The sequence below is a fragment of the Onychomys torridus genome, chromosome 2, assembly GCF_903995425.1.
Source record: "Onychomys torridus chromosome 2, mOncTor1.1, whole genome shotgun sequence".
NCBI lineage: Eukaryota > Metazoa > Chordata > Mammalia > Rodentia > Cricetidae > Onychomys > Onychomys torridus.
Window position 1 is genome coordinate 133722227 of NC_050444.1, and position 12512 is coordinate 133734738.

Consider the following 12512-nt stretch of genomic DNA (forward strand, 5'->3'; position numbering starts at 1 on the left):
TGGGTCAGAACCAGCGCCACCTGCCTGCAGCCACACATCCTTGGCACCAGGTTAGGCCCTCCCTGGTGTGGGGGCAGGGCGAATGAGCAGGCCCGCACCAGGACAGATGTCGCCGGTTCCTGGAACTACTTCCTTGCCCAGGGCCTTTCCCCGAACCTCCCATCTGAGCACTTAGAAAGGGAAGGATGCCATGGTTCCTTTAAGGTGGCATTTCCAGCCAGCCACAGGGGAGCTGGTCTAGGAGACAGAAAGTGACAGTGTGCCTTAGAGCGTGTCCTTTAGTCCTCCAGGCTCAAAATGCAAAGTCAGTGAGTGTACACATCCCACAGGCCCTCAGAATGGCAGAACCTGTCTGTCCAGCTGTGCTTCCTCCCCAAGAGGAGCTTGGGAGAGAGCCCAGGGCCTACAGCTGTGGCCTAGTGGCCTAGAGTTTACATGGAGCCATCTGAAAGGGGGCAAATGGGCAGAAACATTTTTTTCTCCTGTGCCTTCCTGCTCTGTGCCCAAACTGGCTCTGTCATCCTTGGCCATCTTCCCGAGCAAGTCTTGAGTACCTTGGGAGGGGGAAAGAACCCAGTCCTCTTACCCAAGGAAACTGAACCTACATAAAGGAAAGAAGCAGGTGAAGAACACTGTGTTTGCAGAAAAGCCAAGCCCTGGCATCTTGTGGTGAAGGAACTGCTCTGTCTAGAGGGGCCACCCACCCAGGATCTTCTCCCTGCAGGTAATTGAGGAGTTCTACAACCAGACATGGGCCCACCGATATGGAGAACCCATCCAGCCTACCACACTCACCACACTCTGGTCCCTCTCAGTGGCCATCTTCTCCGTCGGGGGCATGATTGGTTCCTTCTCTGTTGGCCTCTTTGTCAATCGCTTTGGCAGGTAAGCAGGAAAGGCCCAAGCTCTGCCTTGGGGATGCCATCCTTTTCAAGGAGTTCTGGGGGGAAGTTGGGGAGTCCCGGGGTCCTGGGAGCTGGCTGACCTGTGACCTGCCCCCAGGCGGAACTCCATGCTGATGATGAACCTGCTGGCCTTTGTGTCTGCCGTGCTCATGGGCTTCTCCAAACTGGGCAAGTCTTTTGAGATGCTGATCCTGGGCCGCTTCATCATTGGAGTTTACTGTGGTCTGACCACTGGCTTTGTGCCCATGTATGTGGGAGAGGTGTCACCCACAGCTCTTCGTGGAGCCCTAGGCACACTGCACCAGCTCGGCATTGTTGTTGGCATCCTCATTGCCCAGGTAAGCCAGTTCTGGGTCTTCCAGCCCAGTACTACCTATGCCCACAGCTCTGTCCCTCACTCAGCTCACAGTCCAGGAGAGCAGAGTTTCTCTACCCAGCCTTACCTAGGACAGCCTTCCGGTAGACAGGGCACAAGTAACCCCCACCTCATACCAGCCTGAGAGCAAGAGCCCCTGGCCTTCTTTCTCCTCCTCTTTCATCACAAGGCCCCATTTCAACGTGCTGGGCTCTTGTGCCTCCAGGCCTGCAAGCCTCATGCATACTGTCCCTTCTTGAGGCTCCTCCATTACCGAGCTGAGTAGCAATCTCCACAAGCTGTGCTTGACACGTTTATATGTGGCCTTGTCCCTTGCCTTTATAATTTGAGCTGGTTTTACAGATGAGCAACAGGCTCAGTGAGGTTGTCCCCTCTCCTAGCAGCTGGTGGGCTAGGAGAGTGGATGGGTACTTGAGTAGGGCCAGGGCAGGGACACTCACAGTCCCTGGTTTCTTTGTCCAGGTGTTCGGCTTGGACTCCATTATGGGCAATGCAAAACTGTGGCCTCTACTGCTCAGTGTCATCTTCATCCCAGCCCTGCTACAATGCATCCTGTTGCCCTTCTGCCCCGAGAGCCCCCGCTTCCTGCTCATCAATCGGAATGAGGAAAACCGGGCCAAGAGTGGTACGGGCTGGGCCCTGCCCTCCTCCCTGCCCCCCTGAGCTCAGGCCTTTTTCCCACTCTGAGCCACCCCACCTTCCCTCCGGTTCCACCAGTGCTGAAGAAGCTTCGAGGGACAGCCGATGTGACCCGAGACCTGCAGGAGATGAAAGAAGAGGGTCGGCAGATGATGAGGGAGAAGAAGGTCACCATCCTGGAGTTGTTCCGCTCACCCGCCTACCGCCAGCCCATCCTCATTGCTGTGGTGCTGCAGTTGTCCCAGCAGCTGTCAGGCATCAACGCTGTGAGTACCCCACCCACCCCTCCTGTGGGTACCCCACCCACCCCTTCCTGTGGCCCTGGCCAAGCCCAGGCTCAAGTTTGCACCAGGAGTGAATCCAAACAAAACTATAAGCAAGTTCTGCCAAAGTAATATACCTATGGAACCAAAACCTGTGGCAGAGTCCACCTGCCCGAGAAGTGTTCATCTTCCCGCCACCCCCCACCCCACTTGTTCACCTTGGGTGTCATACTTGGGTGTAACCAGTACAGGGGCCGTAAGCACAGCAGATTGCCAATTGTCTCCCTTTCTGGCAGGTGTTCTATTACTCAACGAGCATCTTCGAGAAGGCAGGCGTGCAGCAGCCTGTGTATGCCACCATCGGCTCTGGTATCGTCAACACAGCCTTCACTGTGGTGTCGGTGAGTCTTTGCTAGCTTTCGGTCAGCAGCCAGGGTCCAGCTCAGTGTCTCATGACAGAATGACAGCCTGTCCTGGGAGCCAAGCTTGTGTCAATAAATTTGTAAGGCTCGATGCTCACACTGTGCAACTGACCCAGATGTCCAGGGAGGTGAGAAGGCAAATGCTCTCCCAAAGTCATAGCCAGTCTGCTTTTGCTGTCGATCCCCAGGGCCACCTCTCACCCTGTTACTGTTGGACTCTGTTATGAGGCCCCCAAGCTACAGCCTGGTGGAGGAAGCTGTTTCCCCCACTAGTGTGTGCAGTATCTTGTATTTGGCTATTGAGGTGAGCCTCTGTGCCGGTAGGCTCCAGGAGGCATCGGACCAGGCAGAGAGGACATGACTTTTTCTTTGTCTGCAGCTGTTCGTGGTAGAGCGAGCTGGACGGCGGACCCTGCACCTCATTGGCCTGGCTGGCATGGCAGGCTGTGCTGTACTCATGACCATCGCTCTGGCCCTGCTGGTGAGTGGCCATGCCCTGGAAGACCCAGGGCGAGGTGACGTGAGGACCTGGATTTGGATCCCCAAATGCCTATGTTGCACCCAACCTAGGCTGCCCAGTGTGGGTGTGTGCCTCTGGACTGGGGCCTGACCTTGTGCTGCTCTGGTTGGGGATTTCCTGACCCAGCCCGTCTGACTGGAGAACCCATCTCCATACGAAACCGCCTTGTCCAACGCTGAACCTTGCAGAGCCTTTTCCCGTAGCTTCAATTCATCTCCACAGCAACCTGAGCAGTATGATGTCCCCTCCGTGCCACAGCAGTACACAGACAGGAGCTGTGCAGTTAGATGTTGTAGCTTGAGTATTAGATATGCCTTGGGTTTCGGGTATGGGAATGCCTACATATACACAATAAGTTACTGTCAGACTAGGACTGAAGTCTAAACGTAAAATTCATTCATGTTTCACATGTGCCTTCCACACATAGGCTGGTGGCAAATTTAAATGACCTTTTTTTCTATCATGACTGACATCATGCATGGTCAGGTGTGGAAGTTTCCACTTCTGGTGTTGTGTCACCAGTACTCACCAAGCTTCAGATTTTGAAGCATGTTGCATTTCTGACTTTTCAGATTATTTCTGACTTTTCAGATTAAAGATGTGTTCAGCCTTTCTACTGAAACTAAAACTAAAGCCCCATGTTGGATAAGGAATCAAGCTAAGAATTGACCTTAGGTTGGCTGGTCCCCAGCCTGTTGCTAATCACTATGACAACCTATACCATGCAGGTGTGCACGCACACACACTCACTCCTACACACTCCTGTGTCCAACCCAAGTGAGGACAGGGGAGGGACACTAGGGGCAGTCGCAAGAGCACTGGAGGATAGGCAGAGTAAATTCTTGTGAGACTGATACCCAGCAGAGGCTACCAGGGTGTCTCAGTTACTTTTCTATCGCTGTGATGAGACACCATGCAAGGCAACTTATAGAAGAAAGCATTATATTTGGGGGCTAGCCTATGACCGTCATGGCTGGGAGCATAGTAGCAGGAAGGCAGACACGGTACGAGAGCAGTTACCGAGAGCTGACCACAAGCATGAGGCAGAGAGAATTCCGATTTTGAAACCTGAAACCCCACTTCCAGTAACACCTCTTCCAACAGGCTACACTCCCTATCCTTCCCAAACAGTTCCACCAACTGAGGACCAGGCATTCAGACATGAGCCTCTGGGGGCCATTCTCCTTCAAACCACCACACTGGGTTGTGTAACAATCAGGGTGACCTCAAGCCCAGTGTGGAGACTTGTGCAGCTTCTCTTTTCCTTCTGAGAAGCCATCATCTCCCAGTCTAACCTCTCACCCCATCTCTCTCCACAGGAACAACTGCCCTGGATGTCCTATCTGAGCATTGTGGCCATCTTTGGCTTTGTGGCCTTCTTTGAAGTAGGCCCTGGTCCCATCCCATGGTTCATTGTGGCCGAGCTGTTCAGCCAGGGGCCTCGTCCTGCTGCTATTGCTGTGGCTGGCTTCTCCAACTGGACCTCAAATTTCATTGTGGGCATGTGCTTCCAGTATGTGGAGGTGAGAAAACATCTTCTCTGTCCACCATCGTGCTATCTGAAGTGCTCACCCTTGCTAATCAAGAGTCATGTTGACAAGCATGGCCCCCTGGCCAAACCCTGCTCAACCCAGGCTCTTCCCTTAGTTTTTATATCCATTATGGAGCCTGTCACAGGTCAGATGTGAACAGTCTCATTTAGTTTTTATAGCACACCTGGGTGGCTGGTAGCAGTTATTCCCTCCTTCAGATCAAAGGCTCAGAAGTGGTGGAGTCAGTCCTTTTAGCCAGGACAGATGGTGATGGTGTGTCTGTTTTCCAGCAACTGTGTGGCCCCTATGTCTTCATCATCTTCACGGTGCTCCTGGTGCTCTTCTTCATCTTCACCTACTTCAAAGTTCCTGAGACCAAAGGCCGGACCTTCGATGAGATCGCCTCTGGCTTCCGGCAGGGGGGTGCAAACCAAAGTGACAAGACACCTGAGGAGCTCTTCCATCCTCTGGGGGCCGACTCCCAAGTGTGAGGAGCCCACAGCCAGCCCGGCCTGTTCCCGGCAGCCCCAAGGATCTCTGGAGCACAGGCAGCTAGATGAGATCTCTTCCAAACTGACAGATCTCAGGCGAGCCAGGCTTGGGCGGCTTTCCTCAGCCAGCAGAGATGTCCAGAAGAATATTCAGGACTTGGATGGCTCCAGAATTTTAATGAAAGCAAGACTGTTGCTCAAATCTGTTCAGATAAGCAACAGGTTTTATAATTTTTTTTATTACTGATTTTGTTATTTTTTTTTTTATCAGCCACTCTCTTATCTTCACACCCTAGTCTTCACCTTGAATGGCTCAGCACCTGAGGGTGGGGACCACGCCCTGTCCAGACACATGCCTTCTTCGCCAAGCTAATCTGTAGGGCTGGACCTATGACCAAGGACACACTAATCGAACTATGAACTATGAGGCTTTACCCCAGGAGGTGGTTGCTGCCGCCCCCTTCCGCAGGCCTGGACCTCCCCACCATAGGGGTCGGGCTCCATTTTTAGGATTTGCCCATTCCTATCTCTTCCTTCCCAGCCACTCAATTAATCTTTCCTTGCCTGAGACCAGTTGGAAGCACTGGAGAGCAGGGAGGAGAGGGGAAGGGTCAGACTGGGCTGCCAGATTTCAGCCTCCTGTGCACTGAGGGCCAGACATCACCATGAGAAGGCCTCGGAGGCTGAGAACTCACTGCTGAAGACAGACATGGACACTCCTGCCCTGCTGTGTATAGATGGAAGATATTTATATATATTTTGGTTGTCAATATTAAATACAGACACTAAGTTATAGTATATCTGGACAAACCCACTTGTAAATACACCAACATACTCCTGTAACTTTACCTAAGCAGATATAAATGGCTGGTTTTTAGAAACGTGGTTTCAAAGTGCTTGTGGATTGGGGCCAGGCAGGTTTGGATGGAAGTGAGAGGAGGCAAAGCATGGTTATAATTATGCAGTGGCTTTGGACTTTTGGTTCAGGGTCTTGTCAGCTCTAAACACCTGTTCAATGTCCCTTTAATGACTCAAATCTGTATGACCTCTGACCCAGAGGGAATCCCCGGTTCTCTGTCCTGGCAGTCAACATTTTCATCATTATTTTCAGACTGATAACTGCTAGCCCTGATACTCAAGCTTGAGCATCTTGAAAGTGAAAATAGGTGTCTTACCTGACAGGCTTCAAGAAATTTAAAATGGATGCAATCTCACAACCACCCTAGCCACGCTTTTAGCTATATTACAACTCCCTCTCCATACCCTGTCTCCTTTTCCCCAAACAAAATGAGCTGTTTATACTGCCCTCCCCCAGTTGTTATGGTGCTTTGTATCCAAGGCAGCTTTCTTATTTACAGAAATCGGGCCATCTTGGGGTGGGGGGGTCTGGGCAGCATTAAACAGGCAGGTCCTTCCCAGAAACCCCCTTCAGTTCAAAGGCACTTAAAGGGACAGCTAGGTTTATCTGGATTTTTCAGCATCATCCAATCCGGGGTTAGACACTCAAATAGCTGTAGTAGAGCGCCATGAGTATTCTGTTTCTAAAGGTTACAAAACCTAGAGGGAATTCCCTTCCTGACTACGCAGACAACTCGAGTTTCAGCATGACAAGGGAGTTAAGGAGAGGAAATTTAACTACAGAGAAAATGTAAGGCCTTATTCCAGCCCCTTCCCAATTGAGGAACAAAGCTGAGAAGGGCCAAGCCTGAGCTGTTGAGGCCAGGTTGGTGGGGGTGAGGGTGGGGGGAGTATGGGCGGTTAGTTTGCCATTTGCAAGGCCTGGGAACCCACCTCTGCAAAGACAGTAGGGACAGGTCGGGAGTGCTTCACCAGCGGTCGGGGGCGTGGCAAGGCGGGTGGCCTAAAGCCCAAAGACTTGCTGGTTCGGGGTCCAGGGCTGAAAAAAGCCAGATTCTGCAGCTCTCCCTAGCCTTGGACCTATCCTATACCCAAACGGGGCAACGCGCATGCGCAGAGAAGGGGCCGAGTTAGCCCCATCCTCCCAGCCACGCAGCAAGGACGCAGTCAGCCCACTGATGCGCACGGGAGGCGGGGTTAGGTGACGCATTCACCAATCAGCGAGGGGGCGGGCTTTCGAGCCAGGGAGGAGCACACCTGTTCCACATCAGGTGAAGCCTTCCGGTTTCTGATAGGAAGCCAGCAGGTACCCGAGCTGCCCCCTGGCGCCTTTCTCTTCTCACCAGCTTCTAGACAAGTTGGTACTTTATCTGCAACCCTGCCTCAGTCTCCCTGGAAACCGTCGGAACTCCGCGGCAGCCTGTATTTTCCTCATTATTGTGCTGTCCACCCACTGCAGGAGTCGACGGTCCTTCCTCCAGAGCAAGGGTGAGCAAGGCTGAACCATTCCAGGATCTGTTTCCACCAGAGAATCTGGTCAAGACTTCACATGAGAGCACAAGAACTCCTCCAATGCCGTTTCAGGCAGGAGAGCCGATTCAGAAAGTACATGCATTCATAGGGAAAGAATGTCTATTGTCTTTTGGCCCCTCCTCCCATTCTGATTGTCTCTCCAGTCCCCTGCCAATTCAACTGCTGGCAGTACCGGCCCCTTGCCCTCTCCCCAGACACGCAGCAGCCTCCTCAACTCCTCTCCTCATGGTAGTGATGCTTCTAAAATTTAGTTGTGTCTCTTTTTAGAAGCGTTTCCTGGGTCCCCCTCAGGATAATGCCCATCTTTCTTTTTTACTGGGTTTCATTATGGCATTTTATGCATCTGTGTCATGTATTTTGATCATATCCACCTCCATTACACAGCTATCCTTCTCTCTCTCTTGCTGAGCCCTTGCCTCTACCCAGCAAGCCCCCTCCATTTCATTTTTTAATTTTAAGAATTTCACTATATTATTGGCAGCAGTGGTGTTGGGGCAGCATACATGTGTATGTGGCCGTCAGGGGACAACTTGTGGGAATTGGGTTTCTCCCTTGGGTTCCAGCCATCAAACTCAGGTTGTTGGGCTTTAGTGGCAAGCACCTCATCCTGCTGAGCCATCTTGCTGGTCTTCCCTCCTCCCCCTCCTCCTCGTCCTCATCCTCATCCTCTCCCCTTCCCTTCCTCCTCCTTACCCATGAGTTTCACTAGAGTCCCTCGCAGGCACATGGGTGAGAGCTTGTTTACAGGAGCATGGGCACCTTGCCAGTGACTACACCTTGAAGAAAATATCAGCCCATCCCTCATCAACCATTAGATCCTCAGAGATAGTGGAGGTTCCTCCTCCCTCCATGAGAGGATGTTAATGGCTCAATCTTGTGCAGGCAATCAAAGCTGCTCTGAGTTCAAGAGTGACACAGCCAGTATCCTGTCCAGAGATCAGACTTCCAGAACTTCCCACCCCATCTTTCTGCTCCTGCATCCTTTCTGCCCTCTCTCCCTCGGTGACCCTGAGCTGTGGACAGAGCAGCTTTGAGTCTGCAGTGACTGCTGCCCACTGCATGCCGCTTCCTGACAGAAACTGGCAGTGGCACTAATCTATGAGATAAACATAATTATCAGAAGGCAAATTGATGGGTGTGCCGTGTCCACTCGACAAAACAACAGCCACAGCTCCCCACTAGGGCCTGTGACCGTTCCAGCCATGGGCTTTGAAAGGGTTTACACAACCAGACATGACTCCTCTTCCTGTAGAACAGGCCTCAGTTTCGATCAGAAAGTAGATTATCCCTGTATCAGATTTGATTCAGTTTGTATCAGTGGGCACATCTTAACATCTGTCTTTCTTAGAAGACTCTTCATGATCTCCCTCTCACCACAGCCCTCCACTCCCTCTATCCATGTCCTCCAGAGACCAAGCCCTCCTCTGTCTTCGGCTACCATGTCCCCTTTCCTGTCTGGGTCTCTGAGATCACTTCACACAGATGCTTTCCCCACTGTTCCTGATTCCCATTCACCAAGCGGCCATTCTTGTGAGGAACAGTCCAGGCCTGGCCTATCCATTCATGGACACACTGCTGCCTACTAGTGGCTAATTTTAACTTCTGTCTCTCTTGTTCATTGGAGGGGACAGGTCCGGTTGGTCACCCTATTCCATCCACTCAAAATGATTTCACTAAAGCACCACGTGTCTTATTATCACACGGCTTGATACTTCACTCTGTTTGCATGATACAGTTCAAAATTTCTAACCAAATTCTGTGGGTTTTTTGTTTTGTTTTGGTTTGGTTTGGTTTGGTTTTTCGAGACAGGATTTCTCTGTGTAGTTTTGGTGCCTGTCCTGGATCTCGCTCTCTGGAGACCAGGCTAGCCTTGAATATACAGAGATCTGCCTGGCTCTGCCTCCCGAGTGCTGGGATTAAAAGCGTGTGCTACCACCGCCCAGAGCAGATTCTGGTTCTTAAAGACCACACAGTGTGCTCAATGCCCTATGCTCCAGGCAGGCTGACAAGTCAGTATTCCCTAAAAAGCTCCTCCCAGGAACTGTCTTAATCTAACACATTTGCTCAAGACTTTTCTCTCCTGGTCTGCCTTTGTTCTGTTGTTACCTAAAGTTTTCCTGGGGAGACATGAACAGCTGTGCACCCCAGATAGGGGGCCAATGAAAGAACAAAGGTGCACCCCAGGCCAAGCTTAGAGAGCCAGTGAGTTTATTGGCCTTACTTCCAGCCACACCACTGAGGAGTCTCCCTGCAGCATGGGTTATGAGTTACCCACAGCTTCACAGATGGAGTTCCCACTTCAATTAACCTTTCACCTTCTACAAACTCGAGAGTCTTCTCAAGACCATGTGTAGCTGGGGCAAAGTTATATACAGTTTAGGCGGAGGTTCAAGAAAGAGTGGCTGAAACCTCAAGTGAGGGTCTGAAGACTCGTCCCACCTTCCGTGAGGGAACTCGAACAGGTCCAGACCCCAGGGCTGCATGTGAGTCATCCCAGCTGCTCTGAAGGAGATGGTGGTGGCTAAGCCAGGTGCTGTGGTACGTGCCTGTAGCCGGGGTGGTAATGGCTCTCCTCCGAGGACAGCATTCCACATCTGTCCATAAAGCGATGTGGTCGCAGGAGAGCAAATCAGCTGCCACTTGCTCATTCCTTTAGCTCTTACGTGACCAAGCACACATTCTCCTGTGCTCCGTGCTGTCTTAGAAATGAGTCAGAAGCAGCTAACTTTAGACTGTCTGCCACTTAGCTAAGTCATGGTGGGCAAGTCTCTTCACTCCTCTGATCCCCAGTGTCCTCATCTGTGGTCATATGCAAGTGGAAAAAGGATGCTGGTGGCGGTGGTGGCGCACACCTTTAATCCCAGCACTCCGGAGGCAGAGGCAGGGGGATCTCTGTGAGTTCGAGGCCAGCCTGGGCTACAGAGTGAGTTCCAGGACAGCCAGAGCTGTTACACAGAGAAACCCTGTCTGGAAAAAAAACCAAACAAAAACAAAAAAGTGGGATAAGTGTAATGCAGGTGTCATCTGGGGTCATACCATTCGCTGCTGTCTCTTTCACTTCTCAAAAAGTACACTTCCCTTTTTTTTAAAGAAGTGAGGCTTTCATACATGCATAAACTGTGTTTTGACCAAATTTTCCAGCCCCTGCATCCTGTCCCTTCCCATTTTCTTCCTGTGTTCATGTGCACTCACTGCGCGCTCGCGCTCTCTCTCTTTCTTTGAGACAGGTCTCACTAAGTGGCCTTGGCCTGGAACAGGCTGGCCTTGAACTCACAGAGGTCTGCCTGCTTCTGCTTCTCTAGTCCTGGCACTAAAGACATGAACCACTATACCCAGCTCATTCCCTCTGTTTTGAAATTGAAACTAGGCAGGCATGATGGCCTTTAAGTCTAACACTCAGGAGGCAGAGGCAGGAGGTCTTTGTGAGTTCAAGGCCAGCCTAGTCTACAGAGTGAGTTCCAGGACAGCCAAGGTTACACAGAGAAACCATTTCTGGAAAATAAGTAAGTAAATAAATAAATTTAAACTGTTTTAAAATGTATGTATATGAACATTTTGCCTGTATGTGTCTATGCAGCATGTGTGTACCTGGTGCTTGTGGAGGCCAGAAGAGGGCACTGAATCCTGTTACAGACAGTTGTGAGCTGTCATGTGTGTGCTTGGAATCTAACTGTGCAAGAGCACCCCAGAGTTCTTAACTACTGAACCATCTCTTTAGCATGACCACACCACACACACACACACACACACACACACACACACACACACACACACTCTCTCTCTCTCTCTCTTTTTTTTTAACCTACTCCATTTAGTGCTACCTGTATGTGCATGAATATGGAGCCATGTGCTAGAATGTGGGAAGCCCGTTGAGGGACTGCATCCCTCCCTGCAGAAAACCAACTCTCCCTGCCACAGCCGCCATCAGCTGCCAATAATTCTGCAGCTAGAGATGGAGCTTCATGAGCTCCTCACTATCTGTGCTGGGATTTGGGATCTTGTACAGGTCTCCTGCATGCAATCACTGCTGCCAGTTTTAAGTGGGACCCAGAGCTAGAACAGGTCTAAGACAGGTTCTGCCTTCAGCACGTTGTTCTGCCAACAGGCCAAAGATGGTGTTCAATGCGTCAGCGGCAGGGAAAGGTGCTGTGAGGGCTCTTGGCAGGGACCAATAGTTAGTTGCAGTACAGCCCTTAGGATTTTGAGCAAGGAAGGTCCTGCCCTCATCCACAGATGACTACTCTCCTTTTGAGGGACAGCTTTGGCTGCTATTGTCTCTCCATAGAAACTGAAAGCTTGACTATGTAGGCCACGAAGTTACTCTGTGACCCACACTTCTTATCATTGTGCGGGTGTTATGGTTATCTGTCTGTCCTACAAAGCTGTAAAGTTAGGTGTGCACACACTCCGTTATCAGAGGGAATTATGTGACTAGGAGAGACAGGCCCTGCAGACACAGGCGAGTTAGATGAAATGGCCCAATGACCAAGGCCCCTCACTCCTGCTCACTCACACTGCATTCACTCTCCCTGCTCTTAAAGCCTCATTTCACAGAGGAAGAGAAGATACAGTCTTGGTTTAAAGATGATTCTGTGTGCTATGCAGGCACCGCCTGAAAGCAGACCGAGGCAGCCCTATCTATCTGTGATATTATCAAGGGCAGTTATTCGGGGAAATCTTTGGGGGAACTTAAGGCCTGCGGTTATGTACTTTGTTTGGAAGGAGAACTAGCCAGAAATGCAGTAATACAAGCACATGCGTTCTCCATTCGAAGCCATCAGTGTGTCTGAGTGGTCAGGAACTAGTAAGGAACGTGACCGGAAGTCTCGTGAAAAAGAACTTGAGCTAGGTGTGGCAGCACTCACCTTTAATCCTGGCAAGAGGAAAAACCAGCAGGATCTCTGTACTCTTCAGGGAATGAAGATTTGGGCCCCATACCACTTCCTACCCCTGGTTAAGAAGCCTGGTCAGCT

At 51.1% G+C, this 12512-nt stretch overlaps 1 protein-coding gene across 1 annotated transcript in view; it reads left to right on the forward strand.

The window, feature by feature from the left end:
* The window catches only part of Slc2a1 (solute carrier family 2 member 1), a 28702-nt gene extending 22673 nt beyond the window's left edge, over positions 1-6029 (forward strand). The window contains exons 3-10 of the mRNA XM_036178476.1: positions 725-885; positions 1003-1243; positions 1744-1906; positions 1999-2186; positions 2480-2584; positions 2985-3086; positions 4445-4648; positions 4948-6029. Of these exons, the coding sequence (XP_036034369.1) occupies positions 725-885; positions 1003-1243; positions 1744-1906; positions 1999-2186; positions 2480-2584; positions 2985-3086; positions 4445-4648; positions 4948-5148 (1365 nt within the window). The 3' untranslated portion in view covers positions 5149-6029. The remainder of the gene's footprint in view (positions 1-724; positions 886-1002; positions 1244-1743; positions 1907-1998; positions 2187-2479; positions 2585-2984; positions 3087-4444; positions 4649-4947) is intronic.
* Positions 6030-12512: the final 6483 nt, after the last annotated feature.